Raw genomic sequence first — 24,071 nt, 5'->3', positions numbered from 1 at the left:
CCAAGATTTCCTATGGTAACTCAACTGAACCAACAACTCAATGATATTATAGTGTTCTTAAAAATACATTCTAAGCATTAGGTCTCATGCAGTTGCTATGCCATTTAATTATATGTATTTGTATATCATATATCATCTTTAGTTTAAAAAACAGCCCTCCCTACTAGACATTCTTTAACGTTTGAATTAAATCCATGGATTATTTTCGAACCTGGGCCTTCAGGGGGAAGTAAAGAGCAATATCAAAACTAAAAAAAACATAAACACTACCTTCGGATGGCTTACGAAGTTAGCCCTTGAGGCGAATATTAATAATTTTTATTCTGAACATTTTTTGGAACATAGATATTTAAAAAAAAATTTCATGTCTTAAAACGACATTAAATATACTTATATCAAAAGAAATTCACTTATGATATTTTCGAAATACGAAAGGAAACTATATGGATATATGTTAGTTGCATTTTTTTTTTGTCGAAAAATAATGCTTGTAGTGATCTTTTTTAACTTAGAAATTATTCCATCTTTTTACTTTAACTTAGAAATTTTTTTTGGGAGTAAGATCTCTAGAAATGATACCACTCAAAGAGAATGAAAAGTTCTACTTCTGCTCTTAATTTTTCCAAAGAAGAAAAAAAGTTAAACTTGTCCTTAATTTTCCCAAAGAAGAGACAAAAGTTCAACTTTTTTTCTGAATTTTTTCCAAGAAACAGAAAAAAGTTCCACTTCTGTTCTGAATTTTCCCAAAGATGATAAAAAAAAGTTGCACTTCTGTTCTGAATTTTCCGAAAGAAGAAAAAAAAATCAAATTCTGTCCCGAATTTTCCCAAAAAAGAGAAAAAAATTACAGGTCGGATCTGAATTTTCCCCAAAGAAGAAAAAAAAAGTTCCACTTCGATTCTGAATTTTTCCAAAGAAGAGAAGTTACATTTCTGTTCTGATTTTCTCCGAAACAGAGAAAAAAGTTCAAGTTCATTTCAGAATTTTTCCATAGAAAAGAACAAAGTTATAGTTCAGCTCTGAATTTTTCCAAAGAAGAGGAAAAAAGGTTCAAGTTATGATCTGAATTTTTACATAGAAGAGAAAAAAGTAACATTTCTGTTCTGATTTTCCCCAAAAGAAGAGAAAAAAAGCTCAACTTCTGTTGTCAATTTTTCCATCAACGAGAAAATAGTTACACTTCAGTTCTGAATTTTCCAAAAGAAGAGAAAACAGCTCTTGTGATATGGCCAAATTAATTACACTAAGCCAAATTAACAATGCCTCGTCAACTACCTTATTGTTCTTTTTAAAAAAGGAAAAAAGATTAGACATACTTTATCTTGTGTCGATAAGCCACGCCATGTCCAGAATTTTTGTGCGGGGTGAGATTAAAAAAAAACTTTAAAAACGCATCAATAATGTTCAAATGTTTACATCAATAATTTGTATATATAGATGTATATAGATATATAAAATAATGGTTCATTTACCAACCATCTACAAAAGATTACATTGGAGCAAGGAAAAATAAAAGGAAAAAACTAAATATACCAATAAAAAGAAAGACTTAAGTTATTATTAGAGAAAAAAGTTGTCTATTCAGTATCACTTTTATCAAAGACTTCTCACGGATTCTCGACCATTCTTTGACTGGATTCATAACTCCAAACTTTTCATGACGGGAATTTCGATGCCACTTAGAAATAAATAAGAGAAACTTTGCGTATCTAAAATAGCACTTATTAATTCTATCAATGTCATTCTCGGCGAGTAGATGAGCCGCACCGGCGAGTTAAATAACGTGAGGTTGCAACACTGAGCGATAAATAGAAGCAAGTGCTTTCCTGGAGTATTGCCCCCGATTTGGAACAACAATCCCGTAAGCACGTTTAATGGTGGTGGTTGTGTGCTTCACAATGGATTTTCTGGTTTTGCGGAGCGATTCAGAAATCATTAATCCGAGGTTTTTCAACTCTGACACAGCAGGGACTGAAAGATTTACAAGGGAAAGACTATCACTCTTAGCCGTGTTAAAAGCTAGAAACTCGCACTTTTCAATGTTAATAAAAAGTCCGATTGACAGAAATCCGTTTTGCAGTCTGTTTAAGTTATCTTGCAAGTCTCTGTTCGATCCGCTGAGAAGAAGAACATCGTCAGCGTAAGCTATATAAGATAAGACGGTACCGTGAAGTAGAATCTTCATATCTTCTGTTGAATTTGCGTACCAAAATTTTATGGGTTTGACGATACTCACACTTACGCCGCTGTGCAATAGAGCGCCAAGAGATTGCATGTGATTAATACTATCAGACGCTTTCGATAAATAAACGGTGCATACAGAAAGAGGTGACTTTTTACTCTCCGAATCTGCTATAACGTTTGCTAGTAATCTATGTGCCTCTGGGCAACCAACAAGTTTCTGGAATCCAAGCTGGTTATCTCCAAAGAGTCCGATGTCTAGCTCGGGAAAAAAAGCATATTCAAATATTTTACTCAAAATGCACGATACACTGATAGGTCTGTCAGATTTACAATCATTGGTGTTTTTCCCTTTCTTCGCAATCGATGTTATAATTCCTTTTAGGAAACTGTCGGGAACAATACCCCTAGTGACGCACATCTGGCAAAATAAGTTGCAGATAAGAGTAAAAACTATCAGGTAAGTTTTTAAAGTGCATTATTGAAAGGCCGTCAGAGTCTATCCCGTTCTTACCTTTAGGCAGAGCTTTTCTTAAAGTAGTTTTAACCTGTTTCAGGGATATGGCGACAACGCAATCCTGTCCTAAAAACGTCCAATCCATCTAATAGCCTCCTCTTCATAATATTTGCTTATGGCAACATTTTCGATCCCGTAAACTGACGTGTAATAAGAATTCCAATCATCCAGAAAGGTTGAGGTGGTTAAAGCATGTTGTGCGGATGAAGGATAACAGATTGCCGAAGATTGTTCTTGTCGGCCAACCGTCTAGGGCTAAAAGGAAAGCAGGTCGTCCCCGTCTGTGGTGGGAGGACGTCATAAAGAAAAATTTAAAGGAAATAGGAACTTTCTGGGCTAGTGTAAAAAGGGAGACTTTGAAAGCATTGGGATGGCGGAGGAGCGCGCGTAGCTTTATTGGCTTCAGGCGGCTTGGTGCTGCAGTGACTTGTTAGTAGTAGCAGTAGTATATTCATAGGAGAACTAGGTGAACCATCGGTTCGGATTATATTTTGCCACGGTGTGTTATTTCCGGTGAAGTGTTGTCCGATAATATGGTATTATTTTAGCTCAGCTTTATATTTCAGTTTAGTGATCCGTTTCAACTCAAAAACATTCCCATATACGGGTCTTCCACATGCAATCCAAATGCTCAGCCATATTTTTGCGCGTTGCTTTGCCATCTGAAGCTACACAGACTTGGACCATCTCGGTTTTTCTGTGCCAATCTTTACACTCATGGAAAATGAAAAACTGATATTAATAATTGTTAAGAAAAGTCATGGCAGATGCTTCAGGAAGACTGGAGCATAGTAAGTGGAATGGCACTTTGATGCAAGAAAGAATTGAGGAGACAGTGGCCATATACAAATCAGCATCGTATTTATTCCAATTCTTCTTCTCTCCCCACCTTCATGTCTTTTGAATATTAATGTTCTATGATGGCTATAGATGAAAAGATAGTACAAGATATATACATATATATATATATATATATATATATATATATATATATATATATATATATATATATATATATATATATATATATATATATATATATATATTATATATATATATATATATATATATATATATATATATATATATATATATATATATATATATATATATATATATATGTACACCTACGGAGTTCAAAACAAGCACACTTAAGTTTGATTTGGCAAGGAAATCACTATTTAACACTTGGCACTGGAGTTACCAGTTTTCACACCCACGAGTACATACAGGTAAATAGAAAACTAGTTTGGGTTGTCTATATCAACCGATAAAGCTCAAAAAGGCAAAACAAATGCAAATGTCAACCAATACAAAACCTAACCAACACAAAGATTTGATTTGATTATTAAATCAAAATATATATATATATATATATATATATATATATATATATATATATATATATATATATATATATATATATATACTTACTTTTTAGTAACTGTTTGAAATCAAAATGATATCGAAAAAAATAAACAGGAATCTAAAATTTCTCCCCTTCTCCAAGTTTTCAGCAATTATTTAAGAGGTGTCTCTTTTTTATATAGTGAACCATCGATTATCCGTAGGACTACATCGCATGGCAACCGTGAACAAAAGAAGTGGAGTACATCAAAAACAAAAAACAAAAAACCAAATTGGACACCTAAGAATTATTTACATAAAACAACATAAATTATGGTGCGCAGTAAGACCTGCAGATTCCGATAGCTTTCACGCAAACACAATCACTTTTTCCGTAAATCAGGAAGGCCGAATCTCAATATTAGTTACCGGTTCCGGAAAGACGGAAAAAAAGGATTAAAAACGTGAATTTTAACGTGTTGTATTTACATTCAATTATAACATTAATATTCTTCCATTTTTAACAAATTATAATCTAAAGTTATTCTAACCCAAATAGGTCACATGGAACATAATTCTCTTATTGTATGTGAGCTTGAGTTTTATCTGTTAACATAATTCCTTGGAGAAAAGGAAGACCGACGGATTTTATTAATTAACTTTTAAACAGAATTAACTTTTTTCTGTAACAGCTGTTTTCTGTCGAATCTAGGTAAGAAATGATCTCTGCAATTTCCAAAGACCAGAAATGAATTATATAAATATAGTATGCATTAATGATATTTTTAATAGTATATATTATCATCAAATCCCCTATCTCATTAGTCAAAAAGTACCAAGGTAGCAATAAATAAAAAATATTTGCTAATCATATTATCGTTAGCAATAAATAAACCAAAAAAAAAGAAAGGAAACATTGCTTTACCTTACTCTTGAATTAAGAAAAGAAACACTAACCTGAAGAATTTAAGTTTGTGTTTGGCATTCCCTCTGTCCTTTCCATTGACAGATTTCCAGTGAGCTTTAGAAAAATCAAAATTAATCATGTGAATGTGGACACTTTCCTTATAGAATCAGGATGGACTTGAAGTTCAAAAACACATAAATACATCTCTTAGTAATACCACTATTGCTAATATAAAATTTTAATTTCATTCAGTAAATACATCCACTGTACGTCAAATACTTGAGTATTGCTCATCCGTATGGTATCCCCTTAATAAGAGAGATAGAGAGAGGGTTGAGAAAGTCCAACGTAGGAACACCAAACTCATACCTTACCTGAGACATCTACCTTACGACCAGAGAATGCAGAGACTAAAGTTGCCTACTCTTCAGTTCCGACGTGACAGAGCCGGCCTAATAAATACATTCCGCATTGTTAGGAACATTGATAATACCACTCCTACTCACTTCTTCACTCTTACAGAATACAGTAGTACCCGTCAACACCAACACAAAATTTACCCACCATGTTCACAGAAAAGATTAGGCCAAAACTCTTTATCTAGCCGAGTGTGGAAGACTTGGAATCCACTTCCGTCGGAAATAGTTACGGAAATAGTTGTGAGTGCCACGGTCCAGTCTTTCAAAAGTAATTTAGCCTCTACTGATTTCTATACTAAATTTTATAACAAGCCGTTTTGAAAATATTTTAATTTTTTGTATTAGCTGTTTTGTGACCAGTATGTTTTTCAATTATTTTGTATGCTTACTTTTCAGTATATTTCACTTTTTATCAGATGTATTTCAGTTAGTTCGGTATGTTACTGTATGTTTCAGTTATTATGTTTTCAGAGTGTGTTACTTTTCATAGAATTGTATGTGTGTATTATGTTTTCAACATTATAGTTTTTATAATTGTTTAGTGCGATAAGCGTGATAAAGCTTACCGTATTTCGGTATCAATAAATGATAAATATTTTAGATGATAAGCCACCATTCATTGCGTCTGATCACACATTTTTCATCAAACAAACAGGTAAACTCAACATAGACTATTCTTCTCGTAAATAACCAAAAGCGGAAAGACAAGTTTCAAAATAAAAATTTAAAATTGATGATTTGGTAAAAAAAAAAATAATAATAAAAAAAAAAATACTTACATTTTCACTGCCATAATCAAAATTTTCTGCATCATCTTCAAATGGACTTGACTTATTGTTTCCCCCTTCATGAATACCTTTGGCAAATTCATCTTTAACTTGCTAGAAAATAATGCCAATAGAAATGAATGTTACTATCATCAATGAATAGACAGGGATGTTCCATTCAAACTAGATTTTTTTATGGAATGACAGAGGAAATTGTTCCACAATCCCGAAAAAAAAAACGAGGAGAAGGATGACAGGAAAAGGGAGTTTTCCAGTAATTTTGGCCTTTCTCGTGGAAAAAACTTCTGGTAGATTTCCGACAGGTTTGGTTGGCTAAGGAACCCAGCATAAAACAGGTCTCCCACGGCGACATCAAAATTAATGAAGTTTTTCATGAAATTGCGCATCATATAGTTTGTCCCTCTCACATAAGAATTTCACTTTTTTGACTTTACGAAAAACAAAAAAGTTAATATAAAGACGACAAATGGGTATATGGCCATTAAATGAAAACGGAGAGAAACAAAAAAAAATCAAACGACTATTTTGGCCGTATGCAACAAGGCGTCTTCAGCGTAGAAAAACAAACAAAAACAAACAAACTAGAAACTAAAGCTAAAAAACATAACAAAAAGATATATTTAAAACTAAAATAGACTAACATAAAAAATATAATATACAATTACTTAGCTTTTGATGCTGCTATTCGTTTAAGTTTGTTACTTGAACTAATCCCTTGGACATTTTGCAAGACTTTATTTTTGAACATGGGTTCATTTTTTAAAATAATATTATAAATAGAATCAATATTTATATTACCAGGATCTCTATTAATTTATAAACCTACGAAAATGTGTTTGTTTTTTTCTAAACAGCCCATTGAGTGAAACCGTGATCATTTGAAATTAATGTTGCTTCCTCGAACTGTACAAAATGGTCGGTATTAGAAAAGATATGCTTTGCTAGAGCTGAAGTAGAACTTTCCGGGGTTCTTGTAAATTCCAGAGCATTATCTATTGAGTTCCGGCGTTCAATAAACGTTCCAGAAATTGTTGGTGCGTTCGACCGACGTAAAATTTTCCGCAAGAGCAAGGAATGCAGCACACTCCACTTGCCAAACTGTTACGTGTTATATCGTTTCCAGGATTTAGAAAGTTACTCAATGGCCTGATTGATTTAAAACAAGTTGCGATATTATGTTTCAATAGCCCGTTTAATTTTCTCTCCAGGAGTTGGTATGTAAGGTAATGAACCATCTAGTGGAAATTTTAGGGTCTACAAGTTGGGAACCTTCATTTTATTAACTTTTCCATGCTTAATCTGCCTTTTCTTTATTATCTCATTTACAAGTTTTATAGGATACCCGTAACAAAATAAAATATCCCTCAAATGCAATAATTCACTATCAACATACTCCAAGAACAAATTTTACCAACTCTATCAACCAATGATATCACTGTTCCCTTTTTTACTGAAATTGGGTGACATGAACGAAAATTTAAAAACCTGTCATTATGAGTTGGTTTTCTATAAATGGAAAAAAGTAAACGACTATTGCTTTTTATTAATAAAATATCTAAAAAGGGTAGCCTTTCTTGATTTTCAAGCTCTAGTGTAAATTTAATATTTTTGTCAAACCTGTTTAAATGGTCAAGAAACAAGTTTAAAGACTCCAATTGATGTACACAAAAACATAAAACATCGTCCATGAACCTACCCCAGAAACAAGGAGACAGACGAAAACACCGAATAGCTGATATTTCTATTGAATCCAAAAATAAATTATCCAGGATCTTTAGTTCGGCTTTAGATCTTTTGGTACTGTTCTAATATCTGTAAAACACGCGAGAAGTGAAGTTTGGTTAATGCTAATGAAATACAAAAAAATATGATAAAAATATAATAATTTATGAACAAAGTTGGGCTATATATTTACACTTTAGGGGGTGGGGTAAAGCATAGCATATATTAAATACGTAACCTAACTTATGCTTTTCCCCCTAAACCCCAGAAAACTAAAGTTTAAATAGTTCCCAGAGTGAGAAACCACTGAATACTTGTTTATACAAAATCAGATCTTTACCTTTGTCGAGTGGATGCCTCGCGTGTTTTACAGATATTAGAACAGTACCGATCTTTTATTTGCTTTTGCAGCAATTTTTCATAGAAAATAACTTAATTAATCAGACGTGGAGCAGAGAAAACCATCTTCTCAAGTATATTTTCCCTTTTAATAAGTAAAGCTTTGAAGAAGTTTTTTTTTTCAAATCCTTATTCTTTTACCAAACATTTAAACAAGTATACACTATTATATATATAGACACTTAAATTTTAAAAAAGTTTTCTGCTATGAACTTTGCTGACTTTCTTAAAAGTTAAATAATGTTAAACTGTTTTCTGGCAGCAATAAAGTCAACAAAGTTATAGTTCACTGTTATTGTCCAATTGGGGGGGGGGGGAGGATTTAAATTTGATCATTTTTGACAAAAATTACTGAGCTCTAAGGTCTTGGAACTTTATATATAGTAAAAAAAATAAAAAATCATTAATTTTAGTTTTACCTATAAAATCTACAAGCCTGAGAAAATTGCCTGATTTTCTAAAAAGGGGGAAACCAATCCCAACAAATAAAGAAATCTTGATGAAAGTCGCACTATCAGATACACCATGTCATAGAACTATACTGTAGAAGTTTCATGCTCTTATCTGCAAAAATGTGAAATTTTGTATTATTTTTTACCAGAGCAAGACCACAGATATATTTCTTCCCCAGAAGTGATTGTATCAAATCCGTGGTCTTAAGGGGGAGGGCTCATTCGAACGGAAATTAAAATTTCTAGTGCCATAGGCTAGTTGGGATCAAAAAGATAGGAGGGCACCTAGCCTCCCTCCCACGCCCCCTTCCCTACGAAATTTGTCAAAAATTTTGAGATAGCCATTCATTTTGAAAGCATAGTAGAAACATCAAATAATTTGGAGATGATATGACCTAATAGAGCACCTGGGGAAAGTTCTGTAAGTTATCAAATTGGCAGATTGTGTACATATAGTATTTTTACTGCAACTGTGCAGAGATTTTTTTTTGGGGGGGGGGGGGGAGAAGGATATTCCACGAGCATAAGTTTCAAGGTGAGCTTTCCAGAGAAAATTTTACATGTGGCAAATTTTTCAGAATTCCTATATGGAATTATTTTATTTGTCTTTATTTATCTTTGGTAGCTCAATTTTACATGTGGAGATGTTCCGAGGGAAGTGTCCAGAAAAAAAATTTCAGCAGGGTTGGAATCGTCTGGGACATTTTCTGCAGGAGAAATTTCTTCAGGGGAGAATATTTAGCAGGACAAACTTCCCACACGAGGGAGGGGTCTTGGAAAAATTTTCATGGAGGGGAAGGTTAGCAGCATGATTTGAAAAACCATCAAGTCTTTTTTTCAAATTAAAGTATGCTAAGAAGAATTTTTCAGGCAGAATTATCGGAATAAAATTTTCCAGGAGGCAGTTTACGCAGGGGATGGAAGGATAGAAGGATGCAGAAGGAAGTTTATATGTGTTGTCACTATTTGGGCTTTTGTTCTATTCAAAAATAGTACTTCATTCATATCTTTATTATTTTGACGTCTTTTGGAGACATTCAATATTGTTTAAGATTAATTTTATTTCGTTTTTTTTTTATAAATGGTTCATTTTTATACTGATGATTTGAAGAAAAAATCTTAATCCTTACTGCTTTATCTATGTCTCTGATCCAAACTCAAAACAAGGCTTTGGCAATTTCCCCAAAGTAAACAAACCTTAAACATACCAGGGTTTCAAATGATAGTGTGGTTTCTTGGAAATCATATTTATTAAACAAATCTTTTTTCTACATCTAGGGCGCACTGTTTAGAAGAAATACTGACGTAAGAAACCCCCAGAAATTTCTCTTCCCACGGAAACCCACCACAAGCACAAAATCCCCACCTCCAAAAAATGTCTTTATACTTCCAAATAACAAATCCTATACATAAACGATAAGCAAATGTCGAAACTTAAAGCCTCTCCCAACCGGCTGTGGGAAGTCATCACCCCTAAAGATATAGTTATTGCATCTTTCAACTATACTGAACAAAATGACAAGCTCAAAATTTTGATCGGACAGCTTTGGGCGTGGGAGGGTGACTAGTTACCCTTCAATCTTTTTGGTTACATAAAATGGCACTAAAACTTTGAATTCCCGTTCGACTACACCCTCTCCCGATATTACAGAACCATTATTTTGGCTCGACCCCCCTGGGGAAAAGAAAAAAACACGCATTCGTGATATTTTTCAGGCAAAAATGAAAAAAATTCTACACTTTTGTATATAGGAGCTTAAAACTTCAACAGTAGGGTTTTCTGATTTACTAAATCAGATTATATGATTTTCATAAAGAGTCCTTCCTTTTAGGGGGTGTTTCCCCCTTTTTTCGACAACCAGGCAGATCTTCTTAGGCTCATAACTTTTGATGAGTAACACTAAACTTAATTAATCTTATATATCTGGAATCAGCATAATACGCTAATTCTTTTGCTGTATCTATTGATATGAAAATTCTGTTTTTAGAGTTTCGGTTACTATTCAGCCGAGGTACTCCTTACGTTCAGTTCGTTACTACGAACTGTTTGACTCGACATGACTCAGTGATATTTAAAAATAAAGCGTCTACTATTTCTTTATCATTTTTTCTCAAAAACATTATGTGTAGCTGATGAAGATGGTGCTTTGATTCCTGCTGTTCCAGTTATTGAAGCAAGGACAGAAGACTAAAAGGTACTAAGCATTTCTGGCAAAACCAATCCACTCAAAGGGATTATTAATGAACAGCTTCTTTTTATCGCAGCTATATACACAATTTGCCCTATTTCACGTTTTATAAATGCCCGAGAAAGACTGAACATTAAGAATGGAACGGTTAGCCCTATAACAGCCATGTACTTTTTTAAAACAGGATGATACAGATGAGTTTTCTGTACGGTGTAGATCTACTATTATGGTCAGCTATGACATGAAACGACAGTTCCCTGACAATGTCAATAAACTATGACGTGACCAACATGAAAACCTAAACAGAAGTTTAAATGCCTTTTTCACTTCAAGTTATAATAGTATATTTGTAAATCCTAACCATAGTGATACACTTACTTTCTTTAAAACAGCAGTGAAGTTAAAAAATTCATAAAATTTTTTGTACTTATAAAGTGGCCGATTCAAAACGAATAGAAAGGGGAGGAGTATTATAATTTCATGTAAAACATGGGATGAAATGAAGGCGGATACAAGAACTAAAGTTACAGTGGCTGTTTCATAACTAAAAACAGTCTAATCTCACAACTCAAGCTGAAAAAAAAGGCGCGCACGATTCTCCCTTGTCTTAACGAACAACATGTGCTATAAAATCCTAGTTGAATAAGAGAAAAAGATTTTTGATGAGCCAAGGTATGCAAGAACGGATTGTTTGACAACCATACTTGCGTTTTTCGCCCCCCGTATTCTAAGGGCTTGGTTATTTTTTCTGAACTAGCCCTTTCTCCTAAGGCCTGCAAAGATAGGGGAAGGGCGCCTCTGAGGTCAGTTCTCCAATCTCCTCTTGGAATTAGCATAAGCATTGAATATGAAATAGGTCGATTTTTATCATAGTTTGAGGGATAAGGCGTCAGAACTCCTGTTTTAAAAAAGGCAGTCAAATTAGCAGTAAGGGAAGAGGACTTAGGAGGAAGGCCTGTGGCCTTTTTCAATAAAAATGAGGATAATGTGGATTAACAGAGTTACGTAAAACGCCTATTGGTCATTGGATAGGAAAATATTCCATTTTGTGTTATATTCTCTGAAAAATATTTAAACGCTTTAGTTGAAAAGTTTGTGAATTAAACCAACTTTTCAAAGGTATGATGAAGATAGGAGGATGTCCAGTTTGTACAAGGGCGCTCAAGCTAAGATACAGAAGCAATATTCACTTACCATTAACATGAATTGTGCTTTGAATTACTTAAATCTTGCCGCGGTGAAGGCCTCTAGAATGAACTTAATTCAAATGCTATATGGACACTTGCAAAAACTTTTTTTTCTTTCTCCCTATTCCCCCAAATGAACTGAGTCATTAGCTTCTACTGTGCCACATACAAAAAACCAATAGCTCCTTTTTTTGTGAGTATGGCGAGAAAAAGGCCTTTTGTTGAATTGTCACTTTTCTGGAAATTTTTATTTCAAAACCAGCTGGAAGGAGCAGCAATTACATAGTTCAGCTTCACCTTCCTTTCCGATTCTTTCGAAAAAGCGAGTTCAATTCTGCTTCCATCTTCTGATGGCTGACAAAATGAAAATTTAGATCTACTTATCTATTGTGAACACATCAATCTATGCAAGCGTGTATTAGGGAGCTAGTCGAAGTAGATGTTCTTACTTTGTATGAAAAAACAGTTCAGGCAACTAAAAGTGTCAGGATATCCACCTCAATACCAAGACGCCAAGGTTGTGATTCTTCTCTTCAGACACTTCTCTTTTTTTTACTAAGAGTTTCTTCTCCTTATACCTTGAGCAGCTATATGAAGAACTCAAGTTGATATTTCCTAACCACTAAGCTACAGCACTTCAAATCCAACTTCTGTTCCTTTGTTTTATTGTTGATGCTCTATAAAGTCAATGTTGAGATGAAGCTGCAAAAAACAGAAAAAACAACAATTCTGTGTCTTTGAGACCAGCCTTCTTGTTCAGCTAACTGCCTGGTAAGCCAAACGGAGGTATATAGGAAAGTCTCACCACCCTGATAAGGTTATGTAACTCTTGGTCTGTGTAACAACTGTTTTTTTTTCATCTGTATATTCACTCTTGATTGTATTTACCCTGTTGCCACAATATATTCCAAGAATTCATTTAGAATATTAAACAACTCAAAACTCAACTCATAACTGGAACAGGATAGGAAAGATTGAATGGTCATGTATACACGGCTATAAATTGCAATATCAAGGTGGATATTGATGATGTGTGAAGCAACTTCAGGAAGAAATCAAGACGGATTAAAATAGAAGAGGTAATTACAGTGCTTATTTTATTTTGTATCTGATTCAAGGATAAGCAATATTGCAGGTCTTCATTTTGGTTAATTGAATTCATTTATTTTTGCCTTTTTTAGTAGTATAGCAATAAATAAGCACAAAAAGGGAGCTATAACTGTAATCTACTTAGTTGCTGGTAAGTTTCTGGAATGATTAAAATATTAGCAAGATTTTAACTCTTCATTTTGGTTAATTGAATTCATTATTTTGCCTTTTTGGTAGTATAACAATAAATAAGCACAAAAAGGGAGCTATAACTGTAATATACTTAGTTGCTGATGAGTTTCTGGAATCCGGCCGGTTTTAGATAGTGCTACCCCTCCCCCCCCCCCTGAACAGAAATCCTAAGTAAGCCACTGCCCCCTATTCAATCAAAGAAAATTACCAAAACATTGAAAATAAAGACACAAAAACTAAAATTTTGGCAGTTTCATCTCCCTGACAGTTTGCAATTGCAAAATGCATATTTATAAGCAGGCTTACTTCAGGCAGGGATGAGGAGGGGAGACCCTAGTGTCTAGATATAACATAAGGATAACATAATCTTTTTAGATTTCAAATAATGTGAATTTTAATGAAACAAACTTACAAATGAGTGGCATGCATGCATCATCTGTTTCATTAACAGAGGTTTCAGCAGGATAGTTTACAGAGTTATTATTTGTGCCACTTGCTGCAGGAGGTACTACATTTCGTAAGGTATCTTCAGGCTGAACACAATTTTCTGAGGTAGTATCAACTCTCTTTCTCTTCACAGGGGGTGGAGTCATTTGAGTCCTTTCAGAAGAATAACTAGGTTTCTCTAGCTGTTTAGCTGTCCAATCAAGGTCAGCGAGACCTTTAACTTTAAGCATATCAGCTACTTTTATCAATGAGTTTACTTGAGCTTGTGCAACAGTTACTTCACCTGTGTAAATAAACTTCACCAAAGCTTGCATATCATTAAATTTCACATCACTTAGGATAACAATAGGATGGGAGTTTGAGATCCCAAGAAGCAGTGTTTCAAAGTAAGAACTGCATGCTGAGAGAACAAGTCTATGACATTTTATGCTTTGACTATCACAGGAAAGTGTGACATCTGTGAAGTATTCACTGTTCAGCAATGATACAAAAGTTCCATGAAATACATCCAGGTAGTTGTTCCACTTCAAACAGAATTCCTCTTGATCCATTTGAGGAAATAGCGGCTTATTAAACACTAGAACAAAACCAATGCGCTGAAATGGAATGAAAGACATTACTAAACATTTTAAAACACAGGCATTATACACACTAAAATTGAAAATTGAGAAAGCAGACTGTAATTACAAATTAAAGAATGCAACTAGATACATTGTTTTTCCTGTTTCAAAGTTTAAGTTTATAGATATACTCAGTATGGAAAAGTTTCATGTCTCTAAATATTCAAAAACATACTTTTATAGTTGACTAAAAGTCAAGACTCAATTTCAAGCCACTCTAATTTTGTATGTAGCACTGAATACTCTAAGATTTAAACCTATATGCTCACATCAAGCCTTTTATCTTAAAACTTACCATATACCAGACAAATTTTAACCCCTCTCCATCGTGGTTATAATAGCGACATAGCCACTATTATTGTGGACAGGGTCGTCACTAGCCTTTCACCATTGGGGGGAGGCGAAGGGGACGGCCCAAATCTGCAGACGAATTCTGGTAGGTGCCGACGACAACAAAAATATTTTACTTCGTTTTTTATGCCTTAAAATAATGTTTATTAGTAGCGGAAAATTATTATTATTGTAGAGAAAAACTCAGGTACAAAAGCAAAATCAAGACAAAGAAAATAAGCAAAACTTTATGCCTGTACGGCTTTCCAACTTTCCACTTTTTTACAAGTAGGTGTAGGTCAACTTTTCCCAGCATTTATGTTTCTGACATCTTGACCAAGAGCAGGTCAAGTCGATCGTTTTCCATGGTTGACATCAATCTGTTCTTGACGATTTTCATCTTGCTAAATATTCGTTCACCTTCGGCCGATGTCACTGGAATAGTTTTTGCAGAAGTGAACGCTTTGTAAAATAAAGGCAACAGTCGTATGTTCTTTTTTGCTAGAGAAAACAACTGGGCAATCTCAATGACGCTTCCAGCTATTTTGCAAATCTCTGCAAAAAGTCCCATTTCCAATTGGAATGCTTGAACATGTATTTCGTTATAGGAAATGTAGCACAGAAAGAGTGGTACTGTGAAGGATTAAGGTTTGCCGTACAGTCGAATGCAGGAAGGACCAGCTCTTTGGTCTCTTTATGTGCAAGCACCAACTCATTGTCAACTACTGCTAAAACTTTCTTGAACTCCATTATGCAAAATAACGAAAGGGTCATTGGCAACACTTCGATTTTCCTCTCTTCATCAATGAATCTTCTAGAAGGACACCGCTGATGATGAAATCGTCTATGATCAACCTCTAGCCACGAGCAAAACTATATACCTAACATACTATTTTAATAAGATCCATCTTATCACAAAATTAATCGTTTGATCAAACTAATCGATGCAGTAATTTGACCAGTGACTTCACTATCATTTCTACAGACTCTTTGATGACAGTTATCATGGCATTCATCATGCGACACGGGGCAACTATATCCAGCTCCACAGCTTGCAGTTCAATAATCAGAGAGTTCGTTTATGAAAGTAATTCCCTCATGAACACCAGTTGTGCAATAAACTCAAAACGAGTAAGGGCACTGAGAAGCCCATCGAACTTCGATTTGCTGTCAGCATCAAGGGTATCTCAACTTGCTATTTCCTTCAGCAGTGCTGCAATTGTTGGAAGAACGCTCCATAGAACTTAAAAAGACTCTGATCTGGAAGACCAGCTCGTTTCTGAACGTCCATTAAGATAAAGCTTGCCCTAAACATCTTCTACACTCTTGCGAAACAAACTGAAAGGCTTGGATCCCCTGGTGAAAAAGTTGTAGATTTGTTGTAAAACACCAAACATATTGCACGTCAAGGAGCTTGATTCACAGCAGTGCTCAACAATAATGTTCCCTCTGTGGGCAAGGCATATGAGGTATTGAATATTTCTTCCTAACTTCTTGGAAATGTGAGCTTGTGTTCCCTTGAAGCACCCACTCATGTTACTTGCAAAATCGTAGCACTGAAACGCAAGTTTTTCTTCATTGATAAAAGCCTTCCGCAAAACTCATGTAATTTCTTCTGCAATATCGGCTCCTGCCCTCAACTCAAAATCTACAACAGCAAGTAAACACTCTCTAGAGACTCCCTCTCTATCAATGTACCCTACATCTATAGCGAAACGCTCTTCATGGCTGACAGTGGGTGTTTTGTCTACAAAGAAGTTAGCTTCATTCAATTCTGCTACAATTTTTCGACCTAGCTTTGTTCCAAAGATCGCAATCAGGTCCTCTTGGCCATTTTCCGACCGATAGCCAGTGACAATCAGCTTGTTCTGATTTTTTATCTAATGGCCCATTTTGATGTTATGTCTCAAAAGCAGATGGGCTAGCTAAATGTAATTTTCCCCGTCATAATTCTTACCAAATAAAGACATAACTTGTTTGCCTAGAGTATTCGTAGCATCTAGCAACATGTATATACTACGACGCCCTTTTTCCTTTTCTTTTTCTGACTATATCTTTCATTAGTTTCTCCTTGTTACCTAAACTTGGCAATTATTTATCTCTCTCTATAAATCAAAATAGATCACCTGCAGAAACTTTGTGACCATTTGATTGGAAGTTAGATAAGCATTCCAGCCCTGGAATCCTAGCTTCGCATTTAGTTCCAGTTTCTATATATATATATATATATATATATATATATATATATATATATATATATATATATATATATATATATATATATATATATATATATATATATATATATATATAACCTGGCAAATCTTGATTGCTGAATTTTGATATTTAGGATAATTAACATTATAATGATTCTTGATATCATATGGTTACTAATAAGACCAGAGAAAAATTGAAGATTGTAAATATACCGGAAATATATGAACTTGATTTAAATTAATTAAAAAAAACTTTTTCCACAAAATAAGTTTTTCAAAGAAAAGCAGAGTCCCATTAAACAAAAAATGAGCAAAAATAAAATCAAATAATCTACCAAGCGTGAAACTATCACAAATCAGCATCGATAAATAAATGAAACCCAAAACGAACAGAAATTACAATAAATAACCGAGTCAAACTCAAAACGAGCAGAAATTAACATGAGTAGGGTTCAAAACCCCTATGCCATCCCAAGGCCAGAACATAATTTGCACTTTACTGAAAAAATATAAATGTTTTTACTTTTATAACTTAATTATGTTCTGGCCTTGGGATGGCATAGGGGTTTTGAGGTACACTTAGAGATACACTTACCCTATTTCGATTTGGTTAAATTTTAAGAGCAGAAGTAGCCCCGAAAGTTTGAACATAATACCCTCAGTCCTTCTTTAGATACTGCTGAGATGCCTTATTGGGAATTAGCATTAACAGAGTGCATTTTGATTTAATCTTAAGGCAACATCTAGTTTTTAAACATAACAGGCAAATGGGAGGGTGGCCGTGGGAGGGGGACTAGTTGCCCTCCAATCACTTTCGACTATTAGCCCTTTCTATTTCCAATCGAATGAGCCCTTCTCGAAGTTCCTAAAAAAACTCAATCGATACGAAGTGCCCTGATCTAAACCGAAAAAATAATAATACATTGTACCCATGTCGATGTTTACTATAAAAATCTCAAGCCTTCCAAAAACTTTCGACTATCAAAAAGAGCACTAGGGATTTCAATTTCGAATCAAATGAGCCCTTTTTGAGTTTCTACGAAAACCCTTTTTACGAAAACACCTTATATGCCCCAAGGGCATAAATTACAACCCTTGCCCTGAAAGCTGTGAGGGGGTTGTCATCATCAAAGACCTAATTTCCAAGACTTTCAAATACGTTCAACAAAATGGCTATCTCAAAATTTTTATTGGATGTGTTTGGCGAAATGGCGGGTGTGAGAGGGACGTTAGTTGCTCTCCAATCACTTTCAACTATTAAAAAACGCACTAGCCCTTTTAATTTCCAATCGAATGACTCCTTTTTGAAATTTCTACGACAACGCTTTCTAAAATAAAAAAAAACAAACTTATATACCCCCCGGCCATAACTTACAACCCTTGCCCTGAGGGCTGGGAGAGGGGGGTGGGGTTGAGATCCTCAAACACCTAATTTCCAGAAGTTTGAACAACGTTGAAGAAAATTACTATCTCAAAATTTTGATTGGATGTGTTTGGGGAAATGGAGGGCGTGAGAGGAGGGTTAGTTGCCCTCCAATCCCATCTGACTATTAAAAAGGGCACTAGCCCTTTCAATTTCCAATAGAATAAGCCCTTTTTGAAGTTTCTACAACAACGCTTTCTATAAAAACCTTATATGCCCCAGGGCATAACTTACGATCCTTGACCTAAGGGCTGTGAGGGGGTTGTTATCCTCAAAGACATAATTTCCAGACCTTTCAACTAAGTGGAACAAAATTGCTATTTCGAAATTTTGATTGGTTGTGTTTAAGGAAATGGTGAGCGTGAGAGGGGGGTAACTTGCCATTCAATCACTATCGAATATAAAATAGGGCACTAGCCGTTTCAATTTCAAATCGAATGATTCCTTTTTGAAATTTCTACGACAACGCTTTCTATAATAAAAAAAAACCTTATATGCCCAAAGGGCACAACTTACAACCCTTGCCCTGAGGGCTATGGGGGGGGGGAGTGTGATCCTCAAAAATGTAATTTCCAGAATTAATAACAACGTCGAACATAATGGCTATCTCAAAATTTTAATTGGATGCGTTTCACTCTTGACTATTAAAAAGGGCACAAGCCCTTCTAATCTCCAATCGAATGAACCCTTTTTGAAGTTTCTACAACATCCCTATCTATAAAAACCTTATATGCCCCCAGGGCATAGCTTACAACCCTTGCCCCGAGGGCTCTGAGGGGGGTTATCACCCTCAAAGACCTAATTTGTAAAGCTTTTAAATACGTTGAACAAAATAGCTAAAATTTTGATTCGATGTGTTTGGGGAAATGGTGGGCATGAGAGGGGGGTTAGTTGCCCTTAAATCACTTTCGACTATTAAAAAGGGCACTAGCCCTTTGAATTTCTAATCGAATTAGCCTTTTTCAAGTTTCTACGACAAAGCTTTCAATAAAAACCTTATATGCCCCCAGGGCATAACTTACAACCCTTGCCTTGAAGGCTGTGGGGGGAGTGTCATCCATAAAGGTATAATTTCCGGACCTTTCAACTACTTTGAACAAAATGACTATCTCAAGATTTGGATTGGATGTGTTTGGATAAATGGTGGGCGTGGAAGGGTGTTAGTTGCCTTCCAATCACTTTCGACTATTAAAAAGGGCATTAGCCATTTCAATTTACAATCAAATGAGCCCTTTTTAAAGTTTCTACGACAACGCTTTCTATAAAAAAAAAACTTATATACCCCAGGGCATAACTTAAAACCCTTGCCCTTAAAACCTTAAAACCTAAAAATAACTTAAAACCTTATCTCAAAATTTAGATTGGATGTGTTTGGGGAAAAGGTGGGAGTGAGAGGGGGGTTTGTTGCCCTCCCATCACTTTCGACTATATACCTTTGAATTTTCAATCAAATGAGCCTTTCTCGAAGTTTCTACGACAACGCTTTCTATTAAAACCTTATATGCCCCCAGGTCATAACTTACAACCCTTGCCCTGAGGGCTGTGGGGGAGTGTCCTCCCCAAAAACGTAATTTCTATTTGGAAATCATTGGATGTGTTTGGGGAAATGATGGGTGTGGAAGGGGTGTTAGTTGCCTTATGATCACTTTCGACTATTAAAAAGGGCACAAGCCACTCCAATTTCCAATCGAATGAGCCCTTTTCGAAATTTCTACGACAACTCCTTCGATATGAAGTGCCCTGGTTCAAGACCAAGAACCAAAAATAAATAATACATTGTGCCAACATCGTTCTTTACTTGGGCAGCGCTATTGCGCTGTCTATGGTATTTCAGGCTGAGCCTAAAATTTCTTATTGTTGCTCAGAATTCTTCCTAAATCAGGACTTGCCCATAAAATCTATAACAGACTCAATATATTTTGAAAAAATCATTTTTTTTCCCTTTTTTAACACATTTTATTTAACTTGCTTCCTCTGTCTGTCTCACTGTCTGAGGCCAAAAATTGATATGCTTATTTCGACCCCTTCCTGTCATTCGATTTGGCTCAAAATTTGTATATACCTTTGCTTTAACTAACAAATTAATATTTAGATATATTAGAATATAAAAAAAACGAAATTATCCAACAACTTAAAAATTTGTGAGAACTGTAGCCCAAGCCTACCTTCGCCACTGCGGATATGGGTGTTTCTAATAGACAATACTCTCAAGCATTCAAGCTATTTAGAGACAAAAACCTATGCAATTCCTTATCTCGCTGCTGGATGTATGTGTTGTTTCATAACAGGAAATAAAGTTCACATTCAGTATTCACAAGTCCAATGTCCTACTAGAGATTAATGAAACTTAAAATGGTAAATGGCCTACCATATATCACTTTTGCTACAAAACATATCTCATTCACAAAAGCAACTATTTTCTGATTTGGAAATCCAATATATCACTCCAAAATAAAAAAAAATAAAAAAAGTTGCATTGAAAGTACCACCCATTGAGCATCCCTTAAGCAGTTATAAAACTGGTTGAGAGAATTGTGAACAAAGCTTTAATTAAGCAATTATAAGTCACGGGCCTGTAATTCCCATGGAAGCCGAGCCAATAAGCTTTGAATCATCAGCATAAAGGCTCATCTTGTTTCTTACAGCTTCTGGAGCATCATTAATAAAAACATTGAACTATGTTGGACCAAAGATTGCTCCCTGAGGCATGCCACTGTCACTTCTGCTATTTCTGAGAAAAGTTCTTGCCCATTGTCCCCAATACCTTAACTCTGCTTTAACTCTAGCTATTAGTTTTATGTTCAGCCAGGGATGACAGACTTTATCAAATGCTTTTGCAAAATTTAAAAGGATCATGTCAACTGGAGTACTGACATTAGGCAAGTTTGTGATATAGTCATAAGCAGGTATTCACAATTCCTTCAAATATTTTACCAACTGTTGAGATAATGCTAATGGGTTGGTATTTGGTGACATTATTCCTACTTCTACCCTTGTAGACAGCTCTAATATTTACATTTCGCCAATCTTGAAGAACTACTTAAGTATTCCGAGACTTTTAGACCAGTTTTGTTAAAGAAGGAGCAAGCTCCAAATGGGCCTCTTCTTAAGGTCTGGGATGAACTCCAACATGGACCAACAGACTTATTTGGATTCAATCTTTTGAGCTGCAGTTCTATGTCCACAGGTTTGATTGTGATGACTTGCATACATTTCTCAATATTGTACTCCAGCATTTGTAGCAAGGGAGCATTATCTGGAGGTGTGAAAACTGACTCAAACTGCTTATTCACGACTTTGAGTATATCACCAGGATTGCTTATACCATTCTTATCAACTGAGAGTTATTACTGAATGTCTACTGGCTTTTGAATTGAGGCATAATCCATAGCTTCTATGGATTGGCTTATGAAGCTGATGCCAAGGATTTCTCCTACTCGTTTGTAAGTTCTCTTGTAAGGTGCTGGACTTTATTTTGTAGCAGTCTAAAATTGTCATAATTTCCCTGTGTTGGAATGTCTTTGTACCTCCTCCAGAGTTTCTTTCAGATTGCTGGCTTGATTTCTCGTGTCACGTAAAGGAGCATATTGTCTTTGGTTGTTGTATATTTTGCAGTTGTCTGCATCAGTGCCTTTCCATATCAAGCCATGCGTCCTCCATATTTTTCTTTTCAACAGAGAACCAATCTTGGTTAGCTAAATCTTGCCGGACCTAGCTATAATTTGTAAACACATGGATTCTAAGAATGTCTGTGGGTATAAAATTTAGTCAACAAGTAATGGCTATATGGTCACTTGCCCCAAAAGGAGGCTCTTGGTCAACACTTTTGATTGCTTCCTCATCTTTAACAAATAAGAGATCTAGGAGAGTTGTTTTCTGGCCCCCTTGGTACCTATTTGGGAAATCAATAGCCTGATATAATGAATGCCCATGCAGGCACTCAACGAGTGGGCCAGTCTGATAACCGTTATTACCTGTAGCTGCATAGTCATAAACCCCTGAGCTTTGGGGCAGGTTAAAGTCTTCAGCAAATGATACATTCTAGGAAGGATAACTCATCACTAAATTTATAGCTTTGCAATAGGAAGGTGGGAACTTTTCTGACAGGGGGAGCTTGGGCTTCCACAAATACATCCTAAATTACTGCTTATACAAGAAGACTTCTTATCTGATAGAACATATGTTGTCAATTTTTAATTCTGATTTTGTTCTTCACTTTTCCTCCAATGCAAAAATATTAGTTATGTTGCTCAGGGTAGTATTCTTGGACCAAGCCTCTGCAACTTCTACATAAATGATGAACCCAATCTTCTAGAGCTGCAACAGGTTCTAACCTATAATAAACTCAAGATGACCTTAACAGTCTTGGAAGATAGACTGATAGATGACTTCTTGACTTCAATGTTGGTAAATATGATCCATTTTGGCAAAATGAATAAAACACCAGCAATATTACCTCCAAAACAACCCCCTTTCAGCAGCTACTGAAGACAGAGATCTTGGAGTCATTATTAACAATCAATTAAATTTTAGTACCCATGCCAAAACTATGTCATCATCTGCCTTTTGATCCTTTGGTATTATAAGAATGAAAGCAAAAACAATTTCAAGCCGGGGTCCTAGGGTGTTCGTGAAACTTTCTAACATATTGATAAAACTGAATCTTGAGGTTGGAATGTCTTTAACACCTTATTTTTTAAATATAAATTACTCCTGTGAAAGGTATAATCCGGAGCAACTAAGATGATTTGGGAATCACAGCAAATGCCTTATGAAGCATGCCTGCACCACCCTGTACTCCCTACACTAAATTATAGGAAAAAATAGGGTGATATGACTTTAGCCAATATAAACTATTTCTGCTCTTCTTGCCTACCCCAAGCACCACACTCTAAAGAATCTAAATTCTAATAAAACCAAAGGAGGAGATGGTATTCACCCTAGGTTCCCACAACCTCTCACACCAATTTTCCAATGTCTACTACAAACTTCAACAGTACCAAACAATTGGAAAGTAAATCATACTACTAGTCTTTTCAAAAAAAATAATAAAGATAAAATATGCAACTGTTTACACAACAATCATGAACCATAAAATAGTAAAAAAGATTATTTATCAATATTAATTAGTACAGTCGTCATTCTACATTGGCTCTTGCAGCCCATGACTACAAATTCTCTTAATGAGGGCAACAATGTAAATTGACAGATTTTTTTCAGGATCAGAAGAATGAAACCTTGGCATCATTGTTGATGATAAATTGAGTTCACTTCCAACACCTGATCTAATGTAGGTTCTGCAACATATTACTCACACTGCTCAAAATAACCATAGCCAGCAGATCAGAGAAAGTCATTAGCAAACTCTACAAAGGTTTGCATTACAGTAGCCTATCCAGTCAACAGAAGAGAAAGATCTTCAATAGAAAAATGGTAAAGAAAGCCAACGAAACTTGTCAGCAGCTGTACCAAGCTCCCTTAGCAAAAACAATTGAGTGCAGCTTTCACCCACACTGGCTGGGAAGCTCACAAATTTGTACTGTAAGTATAGTGGATGGTAGCATTCCTACCAATTCCAATCATCATTGTGGATGTTGATTGAGCCAATCTAGAATTTAGTTTATTTACTTACTGTGTCAATGTCAT

The 24,071-nt window shown here is 35.2% G+C and overlaps 1 protein-coding gene across 1 annotated transcript in view; it reads right to left on the bottom strand.

Annotated features, from left to right (window-relative positions):
- Positions 1–24,071, bottom strand: part of LOC148955723 (uncharacterized) — a gene marked incomplete at its 5' end in the record, with an annotated part of 49,869 nt that overhangs the window by 12,350 nt on the left and 13,448 nt on the right. The window contains 3 exons of the mRNA XM_089107895.1: positions 5,003–5,066; positions 6,151–6,252; positions 13,794–14,432. Coding sequence (XP_088964021.1) covers positions 5,003–5,066; positions 6,151–6,252; positions 13,794–14,432 — 805 coding nt within the window. The remainder of the gene's footprint in view (positions 1–5,002; positions 5,067–6,150; positions 6,253–13,793; positions 14,433–24,071) is intronic.

The sequence above is a fragment of the Artemia sp. Qi Xiang Cuo genome, chromosome 2 (assembly GCF_049724085.1).
Source record: "Artemia sp. Qi Xiang Cuo chromosome 2, ASM4972408v1, whole genome shotgun sequence".
Lineage (NCBI taxonomy): Eukaryota > Metazoa > Arthropoda > Branchiopoda > Anostraca > Artemiidae > Artemia > Artemia sp. Qi Xiang Cuo.
This window is presented reverse-complemented; position numbering and strand designations above follow the sequence as displayed.